Source organism: Biomphalaria glabrata, chromosome 2 (genome assembly GCF_947242115.1).
Source record: "Biomphalaria glabrata chromosome 2, xgBioGlab47.1, whole genome shotgun sequence".
NCBI lineage: Eukaryota > Metazoa > Mollusca > Gastropoda > Planorbidae > Biomphalaria > Biomphalaria glabrata.
Window position 1 is genome coordinate 43,807,979 of NC_074712.1, and position 24,527 is coordinate 43,832,505.

At 37.7% G+C, this 24,527-nt stretch overlaps 1 protein-coding gene across 1 annotated transcript in view; it reads right to left on the reverse strand.

Moving 5' to 3' along the window:
* LOC106069638 (sodium/calcium exchanger 3-like) overlaps positions 1 to 24,527 on the reverse strand; it is a 46,202-nt gene that overhangs the window by 15,941 nt on the left and 5,734 nt on the right. The window contains exons 2-10 of the mRNA XM_056020736.1: positions 21,771 to 22,158; positions 19,632 to 19,834; positions 16,148 to 16,377; positions 15,259 to 15,314; positions 13,028 to 13,195; positions 7,459 to 7,679; positions 6,731 to 6,972; positions 5,859 to 6,091; positions 1,648 to 1,753 (exon numbers count right to left, since the gene is read on the reverse strand). Coding sequence (XP_055876711.1) covers positions 1,648 to 1,753; positions 5,859 to 6,091; positions 6,731 to 6,972; positions 7,459 to 7,679; positions 13,028 to 13,195; positions 15,259 to 15,314; positions 16,148 to 16,377; positions 19,632 to 19,834; positions 21,771 to 22,016 — 1,705 coding nt within the window. The 5' untranslated portion in view covers positions 22,017 to 22,158. The remainder of the gene's footprint in view (positions 1 to 1,647; positions 1,754 to 5,858; positions 6,092 to 6,730; positions 6,973 to 7,458; positions 7,680 to 13,027; positions 13,196 to 15,258; positions 15,315 to 16,147; positions 16,378 to 19,631; positions 19,835 to 21,770; positions 22,159 to 24,527) is intronic.

Consider the following 24,527-nt stretch of genomic DNA (forward strand, 5'->3'; position numbering starts at 1 on the left):
GTAAGACAGTTGGCAGTGTCGTCACTCGTCTTCATTTAAAAAGGCAACTCCAGAACTTGTTAACAGAAAGGTCGTGTTATTGTAGTGAGATAGATTTTGTTAAAAGATATTACTGAAGTCTAGGACATTTCTTTTATTCCATATTAACTTGATTATGTCTGCATTATAATAAAAGTTACATTTAGTCTTGTTCATCAAGAAGTTATTCAAGTCATTTCAAGCTTATCAGTTCAGATGTAATACTCCTACAGAGGTTTAGTTGTCTACTAGCAGCTTGGTGCTACAAGTCAACAACCGAACGACCGTCAACAACAAACAGAGAGCAGCTTGTTGAATTATTACAAACTAAAATGTAGTGAAATCATTCTAACGTTCATCTCTGATTACCCTACTACAGACTGAGTTCCAATATATCTGTAAACAAAGCGATGTAAACTTAGATCTATATCATATCGTGTTGGGCTCAGATAAGTACTGTATAGTCAGTGTTATGGTAGGTGTGTGTGTGTATCGACTGATGTTATTTCTAGAGGCATGTGAATGTATACAAGAGCATTGAAGATGGAAAGGTTTGAACTGATTTGAATTTTGTCATTGAAATTGTGTTGGTTTTTTGTTAGACTAAAAACCTGCAAATATTTTGTGAATAAAAGTCAAGTTTATTTTGTTCAAAAAAAGGAAATCTCCAGCGTTATTTAAATTCAGGTGACAGATACGCCTCAAGGAGTTGTTAGGCCCTTCCGCACAGAGTTGTTAGGCCCTTCCGCACAGAGTTGTTAGGCCCTTCCGCACAGAGTTGTTAGGCCCTTCCGCACAGAGTTGTTAGGCCCTTCCGCACAGAGTTGTTAGGCCCTTCCGCACAGAGTTGTTAGGCCCTTCCGCACAGAGTTGTTAGGCCCTTCCGCACAGAGTTGTTAGGCCCTTCCGCACAGAGTTGTTAGGCCCTTCCGCACAGAGTTGTTAGGTCCTTCAACACAGAGTTGTTAGGCCCTTCCGCACAGAGTTGTTAGGCCCTTCCGCACAGAGTTGTTAGGCCCTTCCGCACAGAGTTGTTAGGCCCTTCCGCACAGAGTTGTTAGGCCCTTCCGCACAGAGTTGTTAGGCCCTTCCGCACAGAGTTGTTAGGCCCTTCCGCACAGAGTCCTATCAACGGTTAGGGAGGTAACACTAAAATAACGAAATCAACCAACACAGGTGAAAGGTCAACAAAATAAGTTAGTCGACACTGATAGTGAACGTCGAACGAGAAGTTTACTAATAACAAAGGGAACCGTCGAATGTCCTCAAGCTAAATCTCTACGTTCCTAAAACCTGCCTCTCTATAAAGCCGTCAAAACTAGTCTGTTTACATTTCGTTTTTCTTCCAAAATCCTCGTCTTGTTTTTACTAGTCGCCCGTCACTGTCACTAAGTCAAAACTTTCCCTTTCTAGGAAACAAATAACTAATTCCTAATCGTGCCATAACAAAGTACATTTAAAAAAAAAAACACAGCCCTATTCAACAATCATGTCAATTATCAATACGCAAAAGAGGGGGATAATGTCACTGAACTAAACTTTTAACCCACTATGCTTGACTCATTGTGTGTGTGTTTGTTTGTATGTTTGTACAGGCTTGAGAAAAAGAAGACGAGGTGGGACACTTACCTTCATCATTTATCAACGTGACCACCGCTTTTGTAATCTTTCCTAGGTCAGCGCCACCTGTTGGGTTGGACAGCTCAACCTGAAAACTTAGTTCATCTTGTTTGGTCTGATTCAAGAGAAAACAATCATAAAGTCAGTCTCACTGGTCAATGCTGAGTTGGTACAACCGACATTATTATTAAACCAGTACGTTTCCTACAGTAGATTAAATCTTTCCAAGATATTAAGTATTCAAGTTTTAAAAGTAGATCTATGTTGCAAAAAAAAAAGATTTCAAAGAGAGCTTTTGTGGAAACACAAACTCAGAATCAATCCCCGAAAAGGTTCACCTAGCCAGGTAAAAGTGCAGAATTCCATTTTTCAGCATGAATATAAGAGGCTATAGAGTCTAGACTATCAACAACAATCCAAACCAAACATAGATGTGTGCAGGTTATATTGTGATGCCAACTGACGTTACGATACCGCAATGTACGAAGATATATCAATGTTATTATAATGATTTGGTGGCTGGTCTTGTAGTATGTGCTTTGGACTGTCATCTCGATTATCCCGGGTTCGAGCCCAGCCCCCAGCCATCCCCCGCCGTCCCCACCCCTCCCCCGCCGTCCTGTTGGAAGTAATAAATCTTCGAATCGGAAGAAACATCTGAAACTTCTAAACAAAAACAAAATGAGATTTTTGTATTTCAGTGTTGAACTCCTAGGTGATCAATAAACTGATTGTTATTTATATCTGGTTTTTTTTTATGTGAGCCAAGCCTAACGATGTGGTTGAATGATTGTCCTATTGATGGTTGGCGAAGGTCCAATCTCTCGTTCAATAACTGAACATAATGAGTTGAAAATATAACGTATATTAGTTATATGCATATAAAATACATTCATTCTTTGTTAAAACGAAAGTAGACGTTTCAGTAGATTTCCAGTAGCCTGTATAATAGAAAGCCCATAATTCAGTAATATTAATAGTGTTTCAAAATTTCAAACATTACTTAGGGACAAAAACATAAATGTGATAACAGATATAAATTAAAAATTACATTATAGCTTTTATATAGCGCTACTTTCATGCTTATAGCATGCTCAGAGCGCTATGGTCCAATCTCATTTGTGGACCAGTGAGGGAAGGGGGTATCTGGGAGAAGGTTTTCCGTGCTGCCTTTGGGTGCTCAGTAAACACATCTCTACTCGAGTCGGGTGTCGAAGCCCCTTCATAGATAGCCAAGACAAGTAAAATTCAGTCGTACTTGGCCTCTCGACCACGCATCCCACATACCACCTCCCACATACCACCTCCCACATACCACCTCCCACATACCACCTCCCACATACCACCTCCCACATACCACCTCCCACATACCACCTCCCACATACCACCTCCCACATACCACCTCCCACATACCACCTCCCACATACCACCTCCCACATACCACCTCCCTTACTTGATATAGCCTCCCCAGTTTTTACTATTAACAGTAAAAAAGTTTGTAAAATAGTGTACTTTTATGAAAACAAAAAACGCCTTCATTTGGTAAGGTTGAAAACCAAACGTTTTGATGAGAAGATCTAAGTTCAAATGACCTTGTGCACCACGAGGTCAAGTTAGTACAATTCATTAGTGCAGTTACTTATAGAATGAAACGCGATGTGTTGTAATGGTATTGAAAAGTAAGTCACTGGAGGATGTCATAGATCTTAAAAATAAAGTAAACACATATGAAAGTAAACACATATGAAAGTAAACACATATGAAAGTAAACACATATGAAAGTAAACACATATGAAAGTAAACACATATGAAAGTAAACACATATGAAAGTAAACACATATGAAAGTAAACACATATGAAAGTAATTGATTTATGAAAGTAAACACATATGAAAGTAAACACATATGAAAGTAAACACATGCGAAAGTAAACACATATGAAAGTGAACAAATATGAAAGTAAACAAAGATTAATTAAAACTGAATCTTAAAATATCTATGCAGAGACTGTCATTAAGAGATTGATTTATTTTAATATCTGTTTAACGCAAGCTTTGACATAGACTTTCGTATCATGCGGAATGAAAACTTCCACGACGCCAACTTTTTAGTCAGAACCATCTTAGAACTCTGTATAGTTTTAAAATCAGCCAATCATTGGACAGACCTTAAATGAGAGACAGCCTCAAGATAACGTAATGCAGTCCGAATAGCTCGGGACGAAAACAATGAACCGAAAATAGATCGAATAGAATTCAAACATGACTAGAGCTCTGCATCCGATAATCTGTATCCCATAATCTTTGACTGATTGGGAATCTGCAAGCATTGTTCTCATGACGTGAATCGCAGTCATTTCTCAGATTTACAGCCGGCATGTTGAAACTGCTTCTAATAACGTCGGTGCGTGAGAGCGTTCAATAACAATTATTTTTGGACCTCAAGTTTAATCACACGAAACGAGTTGACAAAAGGTATCTTCGTACTTTTTTTTTAAGGGAAATACTTCACATATTTACAGAGAATGATGGATCACCAATAGTCAAATAATCTTCTTGGATTATATATTCCTAAAATCTCATCCATCTGGATCACTTTGAAAAGAACCCCAATAACGTTATTGTTTTTCAAATAAATAATAGAATTATCATTAAGAAGATGTTAAATTTTGTGAATACCTCTATTCAAGTCACAACTTCATGGAGGTACCTGAACGCTGATCTCAAAAAAAGGCTCTAACGATTTTCCCTAAAAATTGAACAGTTAATGACTGAGAAAAGAATGACTAGCTCGATGGCCACACGGGGAAGACTTTGGTTTCAACGTTATAATTTTTTCTAACTATAACAGAAATAAATTTTAATTTGGCTTTAGATTGGGGTAAAAAAAAAAAGCAAACTTGGCGTAGTTAGCCGTAGTGTACCTTTAACTGAGTTGTTATTAAATTTAAAATTTCTTAAAGTTTATTGATAGCTTATCTGAATTTGATTTTTACGTAAATCTAATATAGATTATGTTTATATCCTTGATCTAGAAGTAGATCTAGATATAGACTACATATTCAGAGTTCTAAATCAGAAGTTTAAATCTAGTTCTAACGTGTATATAATGAAAGTACCAATAAATAATAAATTAAGTAAACAACGCCCTCTGACCTAATGGGGAGCATCGTTCGTTCGAGGAGTTAACAGTGTGTAGGGCACGAGTTCGATACCCGGTTTAAGAAATATTTTTTTAGATTATTTTTTTAATTTTATATTATTATAAGTTGTATAATGGAGATATTGTCTTAAAAAAATTTTATTTCTTTAATGTCTTTCTTGTTTTAATCTTTTTGTTTGCTTTATAAACTCTATAAGTATCATGTCGCTGACCTTCTGTTTCATTTATAAACTCTATAAGTATCATGTCGCTGACCTTCTGTTTCATTTATAAACTCTATAAGTATCATGTCGCTGACCTTCTGTTTCATTTATAAACTCTATAAGTATCATGTCGCTGACCTTCTGTTTCATTTATAAACTCTATAAGTATCATGTCGCTGACCTTCTGTTTCATTTATAAACTCTATAAGTATCATGTCGATGACCTTCTGTTTATCGTCTAGGTGATACACAGTCTGCAACAATGTTATTAAGGGAAAAGATTTAAATCTAAACATTGAGTCTTCACCTGAAGACTTTGTCGCTGATGTAGCTCTCAGTGACTTTTATTGATTCATACTTTGGCCAGGACTAACACGAAATCAACCAGGCTACCGAGGCAATATGGAACAATCCAAAACATTAAGGCGGGGAATTCCAGCGAAAGAAATAAAAATCTTATCACAATTTTAGATTGGCCAAAAAAAATGTTTTTCTTTATTTTTTCTAGAAAACTTTGTTTTAGTTTTTTTTTTAAAAAAAAGAATTTTAGGATAGCGTAAAAAAAGTTATATAAGAGTTTTGAAATAGTTTTATGGTAAATCTATTTTTAAAAAAACATGGGATCAGGTCAAGGACATAACTGGGAAAAGGAGGTGGAGTTTAAGCAAGTGTGAAGGCCATTACTTTCTTTTTGGGCATATAGGAGAGTGGGAGTGGGATTCGAACCATCGAACGACAGTCCAGGGCGAATCCCACACGACCAGACAGCCTTTTTAAGAGGGAATATTTCTTGGAATTGAAACCAAACATCGTTTTATTCCCAAGCGAATGAAAACTTTTCTTTGCGTATTTCTACCTTGTTGCTGTAAATGTCGATTGAGATGGTGCTGCTGGTTTCTCCGTGTGTGAAAAGCACTTTGCCTTCACCGCCAGCGTAGTCCATTTCCGACCTAGCGGTGATGTCAGTCGTTGTCCAGGTGACCTGAACCTCGCCGTCTGCTCCGTTGACCCTGTTGATCATCAAACTGGCATTCAAGGCGCTTTCCTTGACGATATAAATTGGCTTGCTAAACTCCAATTTACCTGGCTCTGAAAAATAATCAGGGATCACGCTTGACTTAAACAGTTTAATCACATTATTAATTTTTTGTGTGTTATATTTATAAAGAAATATTCTTACTGGAGAGATTCATAAAATGTAGGGAAATCCATAAATAGCAAGCTTATTGGTGTATCCGGCGTGGAAAAATATTGATAAATTATACACTTTTTTTTAACCCTGTAGTAATAAGTGTGAACTGTTTTAGGACAGTACATTCCACTTAAATATCAATATGTAAATTCAAAATAGATAACTGGGAATAACATTTAGTATTTAAAAAAATCTCCAATTTACAAAAAAAAAGAGTTTAAAAAATTAATAAAACACACATTCACTGATAAACCATAAAAGTTACCTAATATCAGGTTAATTAAAAAAAAACATTTTAAGCAGTAAACCTTTTCTTCTCTTGTTGCTAAATACAAATTGTTAATGGATATCCACAATAATACAAATATTTTGTTAACTAATATGGAGAGAGTGATAAGACAGAGAAAGTAAAACATATGAAGGACGTACAGACAGACAAACAGACAAAGTTGATAAAAACTTCGTAAAAAACATAAGGAAGGAGGGACAGACAAACCATACAAAACTAATAGCGGCTAAAAAGGCGGGGAACCTACCATCATCATTAATGATTGTGACCTTGTTGGTGGCTACCTTGCCTATCTCTACGTCCTCCACAGTGCTACCTGGTGTCGGGTGGAACAGCTTGACGTAGAAGAACTCGTCCGGCTCCCAGACGTTGTCATCAACAATATCAACGTAGAGCTCCTTCTTGCTTTCTCCAGCTGCGAATATCATCAGCTGCTTGGTGGGCTTGTAGTCTTGCCCAGCTAGAGCTGTGCCATCGAGAGTCTCCACTCTGTCAATAGAATTGATGAAATGATCATTTTATACCCTTGTGCCCTGAAGGATGCCAGATTTAGGTTAGAGATAAGATAGTGGGTTACTAGTTAAAAGGACGGTTCCGTATGTTCTATTGTACAGAATAAACTAGATCTATGTAGTTTTGATTAGGGACGTATTGAAGAATTATTTGATGTGCAGTGATCAGGCAGCTGTTTAAGCTCGATAGTGACTTGGCCGTTCTAAAACAGCCGAACGGATTATATGGTTCATAAAATGCAAAAGGACTTTCAAATTTCGATTTTTTTAAAAATTCGTGCATTATGCACAACAACATGGTTTTAGTCCAGGACAATGGCAAGAAAGCATTTGAACCTCTCGGGTGCTCACTCACATGGAGTTTAATGATCATACTGATTATAATTTTAATATGAGAAATAAAGGGCGGTGGACAAATGGTTTTTACCTGGATTTATCTCTAGTCTTTAGCTCTAGCGCTTACCCAATGGTCACTTGTCTGCTTAAGTCCCCTGTCCGTCTCACTCCAATTCTGACCATTCCCTCATTCTCCAGGACACTGCAAGAAGCGGAAGTAAACTCTATGACAGATTTCTTGGGTTGTAGATTGACGTCTCTAGACGAAACAGCACCGTTGACTCCATTGGCGAGATGATCATTGAGCCGAGATAAATCGGAAGATCCAGCATGGACTTTCTCCAGCAGCTAACCACAGCAAGACCGAAAAAAAGTTAGTCATTGACTGGAATGATGGACGAGATATATTTTGGGATTGCGGAATGATTGAATTTCAAACTCTATAAGAATGTACGTATTCACATGTAATAAAATATATTGTTATTGAGAAAATTTTGAGAAAGGATAGTGCATTTTAAAGTGTTAAGGGTCATGTTTTTTGTGCGTATGTATACTTTGTGACAATTGTGACGTGTTTGGAGTTTAAATGTATATAAAATATTGCACCTCAGATTTTAGGTTACAGAGAGAGAGAGACAGTGAGAGAAAGAGAGAGACAGGGAGACAGAGAAAGATTTTAACTCGAGCCTGACGATGGAAGGTCGACATGTTTACCACTAAGATATTCATATACTTATAAAAATAGAAAGTTTTATAGTCTATTGTTAGTTTAAAATTTTTAGCGAACGACCTGATTCTCTTCATAAGGCTTATCTCCCATTAGCTTAGTACGTTTTCTATATAAAATAAAATTAATTATGACTAATTGATTAATTCATTGATTATATTTTTGGATTGATTCGTGTGTTGTCTTGGACAATAAATAGTTGAGAATTGGATGAAGGAGAAATAACGTGCAGAAGATGCCGCTCCGTCAGATGGAATGAGTTCATAGATTGATAAACTTTGTAAATAGTGTACTGATCTTCCCTCTTCAAGTTAGGCCTTATCAATATTACAATTACTCACCACCTTGGCAAAAGTTTCGTAATTAAAGAAGCATCTATTAAGCTCACATATTTCGAGGTTAACAATCCAAACTTATAGGAAGATGTTTTCTCACATTACAACGATTGATAGAAGTCTTTTTACGTGATCATTTATTATGTCTATGTCTATTATGAATATTTTTATGTGATTTTTATTTGAATAGGAGAATTTCCTACATAACAGAGAAATTATAAACAGCCAGCTGTTTTAGTGTATACGGTATCTTAACTAAAGGAAGTGTTTGTAAACTATGTTTTTTTTAAAGGTTTATGTGATCATTTGTGTGTAACACTGCAGAATCAAATGGTCTAAGCCAGGTATGTCAAACACAGCGTTCGGGGGCCTCATGCGTCCCGCGACCACTTGGCATGCGGCCAGCTTGGCCACTTAAAAAATTAATTAAGATTTGGCATTTGCAGTTAATCTCACTTGTCACCTGCACGACTTGAATTTTAAACTTCAAAGTAAAGACAAAATTGTCACAACTGCGTGTGGTGATGTGAAGTGCTTTCAAACCAAATTACGACTGTAGATAAACCAAATATTGAACAACATGTCAGCAACTAAAAACATTAAATACGGTTACAACATTTGGTAAATATGTCTAACACCTGGAATCGTTAGTATATACTTTCAATGGCCGTTTTCGTGACTTCGTTTCATACGAACAAGAATTGTCATTGTTTGTATCTCCATTCTCATTTGATTCTGAAAATACTGCTGGTAATGTGCAACTAGAGCTGATAGAATAGCAGATTCTTTGTTGAAATCGAAGTATATTGAAATGACTGTGCCAAAATTGTACAGTTATTTACCCTGAACACTAAGTTGAATTGCGGAAATTTGCAGCCAGAATTCGAGCTATGTCTGCAATCACTGATCTCTGTGAGCAGTTCTTTTCCGTAATGAAAGCTACAAAATCACCTCACCGTTCGAGATTATCTGATCAGAATGTGTCACCAGTGATGAAAGTGCCAGTGACAAACAAACTTCAACCTGACATTAATAAACTTGTATCCCAGAAAAGATGTCAAGCATCAGGACAAAGAAAATAATGCATAATCATAGTAATTTTTAATTATCAAATAGTACTAGAAATTTAGCTAACTAAGGGACATGTATGCCATTAATTATTGTATTCTATTGTATTGTTTCTAATTTACATTGTAACTGATTTATTGCTCCGGCCCCTCAGGCACTAGCGGATCCAGAACTTTGGAGTGGGGGGGGGGCGATTTTTTTCCAAACTCTAACCCTAACGCCCAATAAACCCTAACCCTACGCATAAACGTGCATACAGTGCGCGCGCACACACACACACACACACACACGCACACACACACACATATATATGTATATATATATAAATATATATAAATATGAGAATAAAAAAGCAGCATTTCTCAACCTTCGGCCAAAAAATAAAACAACTGGGGCAGCGCTATAAGGTTCTCTGGTGAAGTTCGGGGCGAAGCCCCGACGCCATAAGCGTTTTCTTGCTTTTTTCACTGCAGAAACGCATTCTCCTGACAAGTACAGCTCATTATTCATCAATGGAGTTCGGGGCGAAGCCCCGACCCCATAAGCGTTTTCTTGCTTTTTTGACTGCAGATACGCATTCTTCTGACAAGTACAGCTCATTCTTCACAATGTAGTTCGGGGCGAAGCCCCGTCGCCAAAAGCGTTTTCTTGCATTCTTCCTTGCAGAAACGCATTCTCATGACATCTACAACTCATTACCCATAAATGAAGTTCGGGGCGAAGCCCCGACGCCAAAAGCGTTTTCTTGCATTCTTCTCTGCAGAAACGCATTCTCCTGACATCTACAACTCATTACCCATAAATGAAGTTCGGGGCGAAGCCCCGACGCCAAAAGCGTTTTCTTGCATTCTTCCTTGCAGAAACGCATTCTCCTGACATCTACAACTCATTATCCATAAATGAAGTTCGGGGCGAAGCCCCGACGCCAAAAGCGTTTTCTTGCTTTCTTCTCTGCAGAAACGCATTCTCCTGACATCTACAACTCATTACCCATAAATGAAGTTCGGGGCGAAGCCCCGACGCCAAAAGCGTTTTCTTGCATTCTTCCTTGCAGAAACGCATTCTCCTGACATCTACAACTCATTACCCATAAATGAAGTTCGGGGCGAAGCCCCGACGCCAAAAGCGTTTTCTTGCATTCTTCTCTGCAGAAACGCATTCTCCTGACATCTACAACTCATTATCCATAAATGAAGTTCGGGGCGAAGCCCCGACGCCAAAAGCGTTTTCTTGCATTCTTCTCTGCAGAAACGCATTCTCCTGACATCTACAACTCATTACCCATAAATGAAGTTCGGGGCGAAGCCCCGACGCCAAAAGCGTTTTCTTGCATTCTTCCTTGCAGAAACGCATTCTCCTGACATCTACAACTCATTACCCATAAATGAAGTTCGGGGCGAAGCCCCGACGCCAAAAGCGTTTTCTTGCATTCTTCCTTGCAGAAACGCATTCTCCTGACATCTACAACTCATTATCCATAAATGAAGTTCGGGGCGAAGCCCCGACGCCAAAAGCGTTTTCTTGCATTCTTCTCTGCAGAAACGCATTCTCCTGACATCTACAACTCATTACCCATAAATGAAGTTCGGGGCGAAGCCCCGACGCCAAAAGCGTTTTCTTGCATTCTTCCTTGCAGAAACGCATTCTCCTGACATCTACAACTCATTACCCATAAATGAAGTTCGGGGCGAAGCCCCGACGCCAAAAGCGTTTTCTTGCATTCTTCTCTGCAGAAACTCATTCTCCTGACCTGAAGCTCATTATTCAAAACGACCTTTTGAATAATGTTGTACTTGAAAAATATTCTAATTTGAATTTATAGGCCCATAATACATTGCAAATAAAACCGATTTGTTCCTTGAAAAGATAGGATACCCCACGTATTTAGATTTTTGCTTTGAGGATCGCCGCCGAAAAAAAACTTATTCGATAAATAGTATTCAAGAATGCTCTAGTATAAATTGTGAGTTATAGTCCCAAATTTATTTAGCTAGAAAAATATCAGATTGAGTAAAGGTTGAGAAAAGGTGACTATGAAAACGTTATTTGAGTTTAGAACTCATCTCAATCATGACTCTTATACTGAAAAATTTCGTTTGAATTCTAACTTTTCCAATGCAAAGTCTTTCTTAAAATACTTATGATAACTTCATGTGAAATTACAAAAACTCTGGAAATGGGAATGGCGGTAGAGTGAAAACGATTAATCCTCTCTCCTTTACTAATTTCTGCTAAAGATCGCATTTGGCATTAAAGAATAGGGGTGGGGCGACTCGATATAAGAATTTAATTTATAGTATATATAAATTATATTAGTGACAGATTTTTTAAATTTTGTAATTTCTTAACTATAACACAAAAAGAAAAAGTATTGATTTGTCCGATGGGGGAAATGCGATTGCATGTATCGCCCCTCCCACCTGGTACAACCCTTTTTCATTTAAATTTACTAATGATACAATTTGAGATTAGAGTGTGGTACGACAAATTTACAATGGGTCACATATCAATACGTAGTTTATATTATATAGATATTCAACTAATTTTATTCACAAACTATGATTCTCCACAAAAGTAGGACCGCCCCCCCCAGCACTCAGAGGGCTAGAGTGGGGAGGGCAGTACATGCAATCGCCCCCCCCCCCTCACCCCACCGAATCGGCCAAAATACCAGAAAGGGAGCGACATAATATAAAATTTATATATTAATTCAACTAATTTTGTTCACAAACTATGATTTCTCCATAAAAACGGACCGCCCCCCCCCCCACTCAAAGGGTTTAGGTGGGAAGGGCAGAAGAGGTACTCTTCCCCCCCCCCCCCCCACCAATCGGCAAACAGGCAAAGACATAATATAAAGATCGGTTAAAATATCAATAACAAGTTACAGGGATGTAGATATTTAATTGATTTGTTAGCAGGCTGTGATTTCTACCAATAAATTGGACCGCCCCCCCCACTCGAAAGTGTAGGGGGGGCGGAATTGATACCATCGCCCCCTCCCGACTCCACCAAATCGGCCAACATACTAGAAAGGGGGGGGGCGAAATAATCTAAAAATATGTTGAAATATAGAAAATTAGTATATATTTTTAACATAAGTAATAAATTTGTATACAAATTGTGTGAATCCTATACTAAAGTTCGTCCGCCCCCCCCTGGGGGGGGGTCGGCCGAGTGGGGGGGGGCGATCGCCCCTACCGCCCCCCCCCCCCCTGGATCCGCCAGTGCCCTCAGGTCATAGTAAGATTTTTTGTGGCCCATACACCTTAATGAGTTTGACATGCCTGGTCTAAGCTATTTCCATATACAGCACAAACTAATTTGAATAGGAAGGGGGCAGTAGACTTTCACGATATGACTTAGAATGTTTTTTTTTTAAAACAAATCGACAACTAAATAGTGGTAATAAAGATTTTACACGAAGATAATCTGCCACGCATTGACATTTTGTTTAAAAACAACTAGCTCTATTCTTTTTTATTTATTTGGCAACAGTGACGCTGAATGTAGTGTCCTTGACATTGTTTAATTTAACGTACAAATCTCCAGTTATATTTATTTACCTCCGTAGCGCTTTTCTTGGGTTTCACCACCAACTTTTGTCCACCGGACATCATTCGACTGGCATTAACTCTGTACCAGCTACTGGTCTTGGGCCTCGTGCTGTCAATCTGGGCAGCCATGGCTTGGGCTACGTCGTCTTCGTTGATTGATTTGTCTCTGGCCAGCTTCTGTAGGATGTGAGACTTTCCATCATTTAAACTACATCAGTCAGTCAGTCAGTCCATCAGTCATTCAACCATAAGATCAATATGATTCAGATCAGTTTCATAGTAGTCTGACATGAATGTGTCGAAGAATCAAAGCATAAGTGTTGTATAAAAGTCTAAATGTGGAAATCGATAATCATAAACCAATACATATAAACAGATTTTTAAACAAATCAATTCATAGTGTTGTAACTCCGCTGCCGAGCCTCACTGATGGTGCGCATCAGAGCGACATTCAACACAAGGAGTAGAGACATGTTTAGACTAGGAAGAAGGACTGGTTTGAAGTCATGGGAGTCTGAAGTCTGGTACTGAGTGCTGTCCTGTGTGATACTAGGGAAATGTTTGGGAGACCTGGGGCGACACTGGGAAGTGTCTCGGTGGTCTGTTCTGCTGTTCTGGTATGAAGTAGGACTCTTAAAACTTAAGACATATTACTCTCTGTGACTTTATAGCAGAAGTCCAAGTCTAACTAGTAACTATTACTATTTGTTGATGCTTATAATAAATAAATACATCGTTTACTGTTGCCGACATGCCTTTCGTTGAGTGCCTGCCTTAGAGAGTTACAACAATATATACAGATTATTAAACAAATCAATACATATGTACAGATTATGAAACAAATCAATACATATGTACAGATTATGAAACAAATCAATACATATGTACAGATTATAAAACAAATCAATACATATGTACAGATTATGAAACAAATCAATACATATGTACAGATTATAAAACAAATCAATACATATGTACAGATTATGAAACAAATCAATACATATGTACAGATTATGAAACAAATCAATACATATGTACAGATTATGAAACAAATCAATACATATGTACAGATTATGAAACAAATTAATACATACGTACAGATTATAAAACAAAACAATACATATGTACAGATTATGAAACAAATCAATACATATGTACAGATTATGAAACAAATCAATACATATGTACAGATTATGAAACAAAACAATACATATGTACAGATTATGAAACAAATCAATACATATGTACAGATTATGAAACAAAACAATACATATGTACAGATTATGAAACAAATCAATACATATGTACAGATTATAAAACAAATCAATACATATGTACAGATTATGAAACAAATCAATACATATGTACAGATTATGAAACAAATCAATACATATGTACAGATTATGAAACAAATCAATACATATGTACAGATTATGAAACAAAACAATACATATGTACAGATTATGAAACAAATCAATACATATGTACAGATTATGAAACAAAACAATACATATGTACAGATTATGAAACAAATCAATACATATGTACAGATTATAAAACAAATCAATACATATGTACAGATTATGAAACAAATCAATACATATGTACAGATTATGAAACAAATCAATACATATGTACAGATTATGAAACAAATCAATACATATGTACAGATTATGAAACAAATCAATACATACGTACAGATTATAAAACAAAACAATACATATGTACAGATTATGAAACAAATCAATACATATGTACAGATTATGAAACAAATCAATACATATGTACAGATTATGAAACAAAACAATACATATGTACAGATTATGAAACAAATCAATACATATGTACAGATTATGAAACAAAACAATACATATGTACAGATTATGAAACAAATCAATACATATGTACAGATTATGAAACAAATCAATACATATGTACAGATTATGAAACAAATCAATACATATGTACAGATTATGAAACAAATCAATACATATGTACAGATTATTAAACAAAACAATCCATATGTACAGAGTATGATACAAAATAATCCATATGTACAGATTATTAAACAAATCAATACATATGTACATATTATGAAACATTGTAAAGTCGAAATAGATAACAAGATAAAGAGGAAGTGGAATTTTAATAAGTAGAAAGCCATTAGCAGGAAAAAAAAACAGATAAAGATGTCTATAAAAATATATTGCAATGATACAAAATATATACAAAGTACTTACTCTGGCCACATCTATTATGTCTGTATCACTACTATATGACTTGCGTTTACTAGCCTCTGTAAGGAAGATATTGAGTCAAAGAATGAAATAGAAGAAATGTGTTGCTAGCGTGTATATGTTTCAAACTAAAATAGAGAGATGAAGTCGCTAGTAATAGTATTGGAGACAGGCATAGTGGTGTATGGGAGCGCGGTGGCTGAGTGATTAAGCGCTTGACTTCCAAACCTGGGGTCCAAGGTCTGAGAGGTAAACTTAATTTTTTTATAGTGGCGTATATATGTCTGATCGTAGTGAATTAAACGGGAGGGGGGGGGGGGTTCATGACTCACTGGCTATACTAATAACGTTGTTGATTATATAGTTTGTTAGATCGCCTTGTTTCCTTTTGAATGAGAAATGTGTACTAAACATGTACATTTATGATCTATATAACGGCTAGTAGCTCATTAACAAAGTTACTTGCTGTTGGTGTCTTCATAGAAGTTGCTGTGTGGCGAGTGAAAGAAAGAATTCAATATGAAAACACAACTACAAATACAACCACAAAATCATAAATCGCCTCATCGCTCCATTATCTTATCTTATCTGATAAAATACAGACGTTACTTCAAAAAAGTAATCAAAATTGTATTTTTTATTAGAGTTTCACAAAACGCCACTTTGGTACCAAAAGGACTTTCTTTTCAGTGTTTAACTGATATGGCCTTTTTAGTACCCGAATAACTCTTCTGCACGAACTTCAGAAACATAACTTCTGTAGCACTCAAATGACATATACCTAAAAACGTCAGAGACATGGACTATTTAGCACCGAAATACCTTTTCTATCAGACATTCAGAGTCATGGTCTCTGTACTCGGTAGCAACCAAATGTCCTACCTAAACTTACCTAAAGCTATTTCAATTTGAGCAGAAGTTTTGTTCCTGGGCCGGCACCAGAGACCTCTGTCGGCAGCGTAGGCACTAACAATAAGTACCGGGAACATCATAAAGGTCAAGATGGCCTCCCACAGATCCACAACATTGGGAGATATTACCAGAAGAACAAGGATGAGCCAGACGTAAGCCAGGATGCCAGAGATGCTGGTCAAGGCAAACACGTGCATGTCTTTGATTTTCCTAAATTTCAGAACAATAAAAGAAAAAAAAAACAATAACTGAGAAAAAAAAACATTTTTCAAATAACTTTCAGGAGATTTTCATCCTTGACGAATTACTTTTAACTATTTGGTGTATGCAGTGTTCAGAATGTAGGAAGTGTTCATTAGCTTTGTAAAAGTGTACGATTATTTTGTGCACTTTTTTGCCGTTGTAAATCAAATGTCTAAGCTCTATTGCCTGTAGCACAAACTAAATTAAATATCAATATCACACTACAGTGGATCCCTGGACACATTGGCATCATGGGAAATGAAAAGGCAGATAAGCTATCAAAGGCAGGTTCATCTATGGAACAACCAGATAGACCTGTTAACTACCTCACCCTAAGGTCAATGTTAGTCAACAATCACAAAGAGGAGAGGCTCAACCAATGGGCATCAGGAAACACAGGCAGAGCCATGTACAGGGAAATGACTACGCCTAACAAACTGGACAGTATTAACTTCCTCCCCCGCAAAGAACAGTCTACAATCTTCCAACTAAGAACAGGACACACACCACTATTAAATTACCACCTGAACAAAATAAACTCCAGACAACTACCCCTTTGCAGACACTGCGCCCACCCCTTTGAAACCGTAAACCATATCCTCTTTGAATGCCCCTCCCTAATCCACCTTAGGCAGACCCTACTTCCACTACAGACCAACATAACAAACACCCTGTACGGCAGTGCTGAACAACTGAAGAAAACAGCACACTTTTTTTCCTTGGCACAGTCTGCAAAAGAGCTCACAGCTCAGCAGCAATAAAGCTGGCTAGAAGAAGAAGAAGTAGCACAAACTAATTTTAATTATTTAGTTGGCAAACAGTAATCTTTTAACCTAGCGTCTTTGGCATGATATAAAAACGAAACTTTGATTGGAAAATACCTAAGTAGAAAGAGATCTAAATTTAATTGACGCTAATTCCAAATGGGAATATTTCCAAAGAAAAGTCTGCTGTATAACTATAGGCCTACTTCATCAGTCCAAAAGGCAGGAACATTTGACCATAGAACTATACTAAATAAACTGCAAATTGAAAACTGAAGCATCTACTTACAGTGAAAATGGACGCGAAGGGTGATCTACAATATATCATTGTTCTGATGATCTCTTACTCTGACAAATTATATCTATCATAACAACTGTCTGAAAATGTATGAAGTTTTTTAAGAATCTGTTTATAAAGAGCCAACAAAATAGTTCTTCTCAACACGAGTACATCGCGCGTGATCGAGGCGTGAAATCCTTCTTTGTCTCCGTCATTATTTTAAAATAGGACATATGATATGCAAAGTTCATAATTTCTATACAGATTTGTAAAAAAGTTAATGTTCCTTTAGTATAGTTCCATGGTCATACTATGGAAACTTGTGCGCACTTTCAACCTTCATGTGCACAAAAAAAGATCCGGCACTTTCGATGCATACGAAGTAATGATTTATTATATTCTTTGTTCTGCTTAGTTTGGCAACATTCGCTTATTGCATTGGCTGCTAGTTAACTTTAATGGTAGCTTTTTAATCTCCGTGTTTTGTCTATGACAAGTCTGTGTCCAGTCTGTGTCCAGTCTGCCTCTATTATGTATCTAGCATCTAGTCCAAGATTGGCTTTTACAGTTTCTAAAGTGGTCGCTACAATTTTTTTTTATTTTCTTCTCTATCTCGGGCTAGGAGAGAGGAGGCTGGTGAGGCAGAGCTAGAGGAGGCAGGTGAGGCAGAGTTAGATGAGGCTGGTGAGGCAGAGTTAGAGGAGGCTGGTGAGGCAGAGTTACAGGAGGCTGGTGAGGCAGAGCTACAGGAGGTTGGTGAGGCAGAGTTAAAGGAAATAGTTCTAATTGAAGTAACATAATGATTTCACGGCTACTTTATTGTAACACTAGCTTTAAATTACCCGGCTTTGCTCGGATTTGTTTCTGCAAATAACATACTGTTACAAATGACCAGTGACCGGAAGAGGTTAACGTGTGACCCCGACGAGATTACACAGCAGCGGGTGCTCCCTGGAATGTACATGTACAAACAGAGACAGGATCTGACGTGTCCTTACATGTTATTCCAAAAGGTACTAGCAATGTTCAGTGACAGATAGAGGTCACAACTTGTGACCCCGGCAAGATGACACTACAGCCGATGTTTTCTGGAATCTACATGTATAAACAAAGACAGGATGTGACGTTTCGTCACGTGTTATTCCAGAAGATACTAGCAGTGTTTATTGCAATATTGGACAAGCGATTAGGGACTCTATATAAGCCAGAGAGTTAATGTGAAAGTCAGTCGTGAATGAGTCGTCGGTACTGTTGTCTACTGTGCGAGACAGTAGAAGAGAGATGTGTACGACTCGATGCAAGTTAACTAGGGTAGAGTTAACTGGAGTGGACTACTGTCGTTAAAGTCTATACAGCGAACTACAGTGGACTTGAGCCGTTACAGTCGATACAGTCGATGTAAGACGTGTGCGGCTCTGATTCGGTAGACTTGAGTACGACTTGGTTCAGCTTTGGGAGACCTGGAGCGACACTGGGAAGTGTGTCGTTGGTCTGTTCTGTGGAATACGGCTCGATGCAAGTTGAGAAGAAATGAATAGCAACGAAGTGAAGGGATGAAATGCAACGAAGTATAGCTAACTGTAAACTGACAGATATTGTACAGTCTTCTACGCTACATGTTACAGTAATAAATTATTAGAGTTAATATTCATTAAAGTTATATGAAACTGAAAGTTTAGTAGTCAAGTTCTTTGCTGTGTTTTTATTTGTGTGCCAACTAATACATCTAGCCAGAAGATTCAGAAATACGTAACAATACATTTATTCAGCTTGAATAATTAATAATGACTTAAACAAAAAGGTGGTAATTTATTTAAGAAGTATATCAATTCATCTAGTAATAAAAAAAAAGATTGTCTATGATAATGTTAGCCTACATTTCTTTTTCGGTTATTTCAAGTTTCTGTTTAGATCTGTGTCTTCCACTGTTAAAGAAACCTTAGTCAGTGACACATCATGTAAACATGGTAACATGGCCTAGATTTATAAGATACTATACTTTCATAGAGTTAGTCAATTTTTTTTTTGAGGGTCTTAAGTTTTTTTTTAGGGGTACAATACATACTCTACGGTCTAAGTTAGTACCCAGGGAACATTTCTGCCAAGTTTTATCAAGATTGGTCAAGCGGTTTTGATATACAGGACAACGGTTGAGGGCTAAACAGACTCCTACTGACCTGGTCTCGCCGTCTGGTATACAAGTGATACTTAAGGAGGTGATGATAAACAAGTTGAAGGCCGCTGATCCAACAATCGTCCCTGGACCCAGGTCCCCAGCAACGAAATTCTGCCCGCATATCTCGATGACGTTAAGGAGGATCTCTGGTGCACTGGTGCCGAAGGCAAGTAACGTGAGGTTGGCCACCGTGTCGTTCCAGACCTGGAATTGAAAAAATAGCTTTACGATTTGTACAGACAGTCATTTAGAATTAAGTAAATATTTCATACCAGTATTTTGTCGGTCCATATTACAAATTCGTTTCTTTGTACAAAGCTTATATCAACTCCCTCTATCTGTCTGGTACAAAGTGTATACACGTTAGTTCACCAACACCCATTCTCAGATCAAGCTGAAACTTCGCACAATTATTCATTGGTATAGACGAGACATGAATTAAATTTTTTTTTAAGTAATCAATTTAATTTATTAATTACTGATAAATAATTATTTCGTTTGACAGCAACAAAAAACTAATTATTCAGTATTCACATCTACGGCTAAATTTGTTGAGATTAGTCCCCTTAAATAATTGTGGATAAAAAAGTTGATACTTCAAACAATTCTTTATTGTGCCTAACAAAACATGAATCAATTTAAAAAATTCAATTAGTCAATTACTAACAACCCTGCCACACATATATATATATATATATATATATATATATATATATATATATATATATATATATATATATATATATATATATATATATATATATATATTTATAAAAAGTACTGTTACGAAAGCTTCTACACACAAGAAAACCCGGACAGATCTCAATGGAAAACGACCTAGGCCTGGAAATGGACTTGTTTTTCGGTTTACGACGTGGAACGCTCCCCCAGAGCCCCCTTGACTAGCAAAGACGACCATACCCACCATTTTGATTTTATTTAACTTAATTTGACCTGCCTTTTTTATAGTATGGTAAGTTAGCAGTGGCGTAGCAAAGGGAGGGGGAAGAGGGTCCAACTTTAAAATTTCCTCCCGTGCCCCTCCTTGATATGGGCCCCCGAATTCACGTCAGAACTATTTTATTTTACATTATATTTTTAAGCCACTGCCACTCTATCTTGCAATTCACGATGATATATAAGTTAGTGACCCTGTTGCATATATCCCACACATTAGACATACATTTATTAAGTAAATTATCTCATCTTATGATGTCAAAATGCAGAGGCCAAAAGAAGCCAAGCCCCCTCCCAACCGGGCCCCCAAATCTCTAGCTAGGCCACTGTTAGTGAGTTCTAGACATAACAAAGAATGGTTTTGTGTCTCTAAGAATACAAGAGATGGCTTATGAACACACCTCCGGTAGATAAATGCTGATCTATAGGGCGGATGATGTTAAGGTCATCTTTTTCATTGGCCAACGGTTAACGAACAGGGTGTCATGTGGCCAGCACAACGACCAACCGCCTTTACTTTCCCAAACTCAAGTCAGGTACACATTAGAGTTGGGTGGACTCAGGTGCGCCCTAAAAATCCCGAAATTCAAAATCCTAGTATTCACCGAGATTCGAACCCAGGACCTAGGTACGAAGCCAACAATTAACCATTCAGCCACCACGCCCCCGATTCAGTATATATATACGGAGTGTGGGGTTATGATTGACATAGAGTTAGGGTTTCTTAAAAAAAATGCCTCTCCTCCTCTAAAATTTCGTAGGCGTTATTTTATCAACGCTATTTTATCAACGCTATTTTATCAACGCTATTTTATCAACGCTATTTTATCAACGCTATTTTATCAACGCTATTTTATCAACGCTATTTTATCAACGCTATTTTATCAACGCTATTTTATCAACGCTATTTTATCAACGCTATTTTGTCAGCACAATTTCGTCAGTATTATTTTGCCGTTAGCTATTTTGTCGTTGGCTATTTAGTCGTGTCGGGTAAGGTTATACTCAGGTATATAATTGATAACAGTAAACTTATCCATCTATTGTAACCTAATTTTATTATTATACAATAAACTAAAATAGTTTAATAAATGTATTTATTTACAATTCGTTAAGTTTAAGCTTGCAACATATTTGTATGTAAAAAAAAAAGTAAAAATTAATTTTTAAAAGTGTCACTTACTTTCACCTCAATCTGCTGGAAACCCTCGCCCCCAGACTTCGCCACTGTGACTGTCTTTGTCTTACTTGTGATGCACTCAATACCGCACATGAACGAGTCCGACACGATGGTCAATCCCAGGAAGCACCACAGCATGCCAATAACGTAGAAGAATATCCTGGCGCCCACTGACCAGGTGGACTCGTTCAGGATAGGGAGCAAGAGCCCAACGTTGTAGCAGGTGGAATAGTTACAGGTGTTGTTCATAGCGCCCTGTGGCGTTAACAACGCTGGTCACATGACTGTTTTGAAGATGTGATGTTATGATGCTTCCATTGCAGACATTCTCCAGCATTGGCACGAGAACATCTCCAGCAGACAAACAGACTAATCAGAACTAGACCTGAAGCTGCGGATGAGACATTACAAAATTTAAGTCTAGGTTATAGCATAGATTTGAGCTAACAAGTGCCACTTTCTCTCATCATAAATAGATTCATCAATAAAAATAGCTAGAATATAAAACTAATGCCTAAATGGCAGACATCAATTTAAAAAAAAAATTAACTTCAATTATGTATAATGAGGTGCAGTTACTAAGTGGTCAAGCGCTTGGCTTCCGAACCTGTTCCGGGTTCGAAATCCTTATGAGCACCAGGATTTTGAATTTCGGGATCTTTAGAGGGCCCACCCAGCTCTAATGGGGACCTGACGTTAGCTGGGTAAAAGTAAAGGCGGTTTGTCGTTGTGTTGGCTACATGACACCCTCGTTAACGGTGGGTCACAGAAACAGATGACCTTCACATCATCTGCCCTATAGATCGTAAGGTCTGAAAGGGGATTTTTATGTATAATATTGGAGAAAGGGGGAGTTAGGGTGGAGCAATTAAGATGAAAAGACTAGTTAATGTTTCCTTTATTTACTGATATCCTCTTTAGAAGAGGACAAAATGGCATATAAATAGAACTAGTTAGCTTTTAACTACACGACCCCCCTCGAATATACTAATAGCTTCATCATAAACCTCGTTGAGTGCTAGTCGTATCACAAACATTGTTGACTACTGCTGATGTTATAACCCTCGTTAACCGCTAGCCGCATCATAACCCTCTAGTCGCTAGTCGTATCATAAACCTCGCCGATAGATGGCAACATTGCTTTGAGCTGGTACTCAGTGAGGAATTGCCTAACTTTTAACTACTAACAAATTAACAATAAACGTTAAAAATACAAGAAAAGTAAAAAAAAGTTCCCCACATTTAAAAAAGGTGCCGGTATGCCGTACCGGTGCGTACCGTCACACAAAAAAATCACAGGATGGCAATCTCCTTTGCGCTTCGCGGCTGACATAGATGGTCTGGCAGGGACAGCAGAAGGGCTAGCTGACTTGATGATGCGCATAAACAAGTTTTCTGTAACATATGGTAGGGCGGTATGCAAATCAATGCCGAAAAAACACACATTATGACCAATTGCCATTAGGTCTTTAAAATGGACTTATTGAAGGTGAAAAGCTGGCAAGTGGCAAGTTTTAAAAACCTTGGAGCTATTGTTTCAGATAAAGAAACCAAACTTGAACTACTGGTCAGAATCGCACAGTACACAGCAACACTTACAAACTCAAAACAATTTCGAAAGACAATGGCATAGCCCAGGACACTAAAATCAGACTGATACGCTCCATGGTCATCGTCACATTCCTGTTTATTTTCGAATCTAGGACGCTTAACTTGAGGATTAGAGAAGAGGATCCTAGTACTGGAATTGAGATGCTATAGAAGGATCCTACAAAGAAAAGGAGATTCGGGATAAGATCACAACGGCAGTTGGTCCCCATGATGACCTGCTGACCACTGTAAAATAAAACGCAAAGTAGAACTTTATGGCCATATACAAGGTCCTGAGGGGTTGGAAAGACTTTCTTTCAGGGAATAGTGCCAGGACAAAACGAAGACGAGGCAGACAATGAAAGCGATGGGAAGACAACATCAAAGAGTGACCAGGCCGGTCACAGGAAGAGATTCTACTGAAGTCAAAAGACAAAGAGTGAACAGGCCTGTCACAGGAAGAGATTCTACTGAAGTCAAAAGACAAAGAGTGAACAGGCCGGTCACAGAAAGAGATTCTACTGAAGTCAAAAGACAAAGAGTGAACAGGCCGGTCACAGAAAGAGATTCTACTGAAGTCAAAAGACAAAGAGTGAACAGGCCGGTCACAGGAAGAGATTCTACTGAAGTCAAAAGACAAAGAGTGAACAGGCCGGTCACAGAAAGAGATTCTACTGAAGTCAAAAGACAAAGAGTGAACAGGCCGGTCACAGAAAGAGATTCTACTGAAGTCAAAAGACAAAGAGTGAACAGGCCGGTCACAGGAAGAGATTCTACTGAAGTCAAAAGACAAAGAGTGAACAGGCCGGTCACAGGAAGAGATTCTACTGAAGTCAAAAGACAAAGAGTGAACAGGCCTGTCACAGAAAGAGATTCTACTGAAGTCAAAAGACAAAGAGTGAACAGGCCGGTCACAGGAAGAGATTCTACTGAAGTCAAAAGACAAAGAGTGAACAGGCCGGTCACAGGAAGAGATTCTACTGAAGTCAAAAGACAAAGAGTGAACAGGCCGGTCACAGAAAGAGATTCTACTGAAGTCAAAAGACAAAGAGCGAACAGGCCGGTCACAGGAAGAGATTCTACTGAAGTCAAAAGACAAAGAGTGAACAGGCCGGTCACAGGAAGAGATTCTACTGAAGTCAAAAGACAAAGAGTGAACAGGCCTGTCAC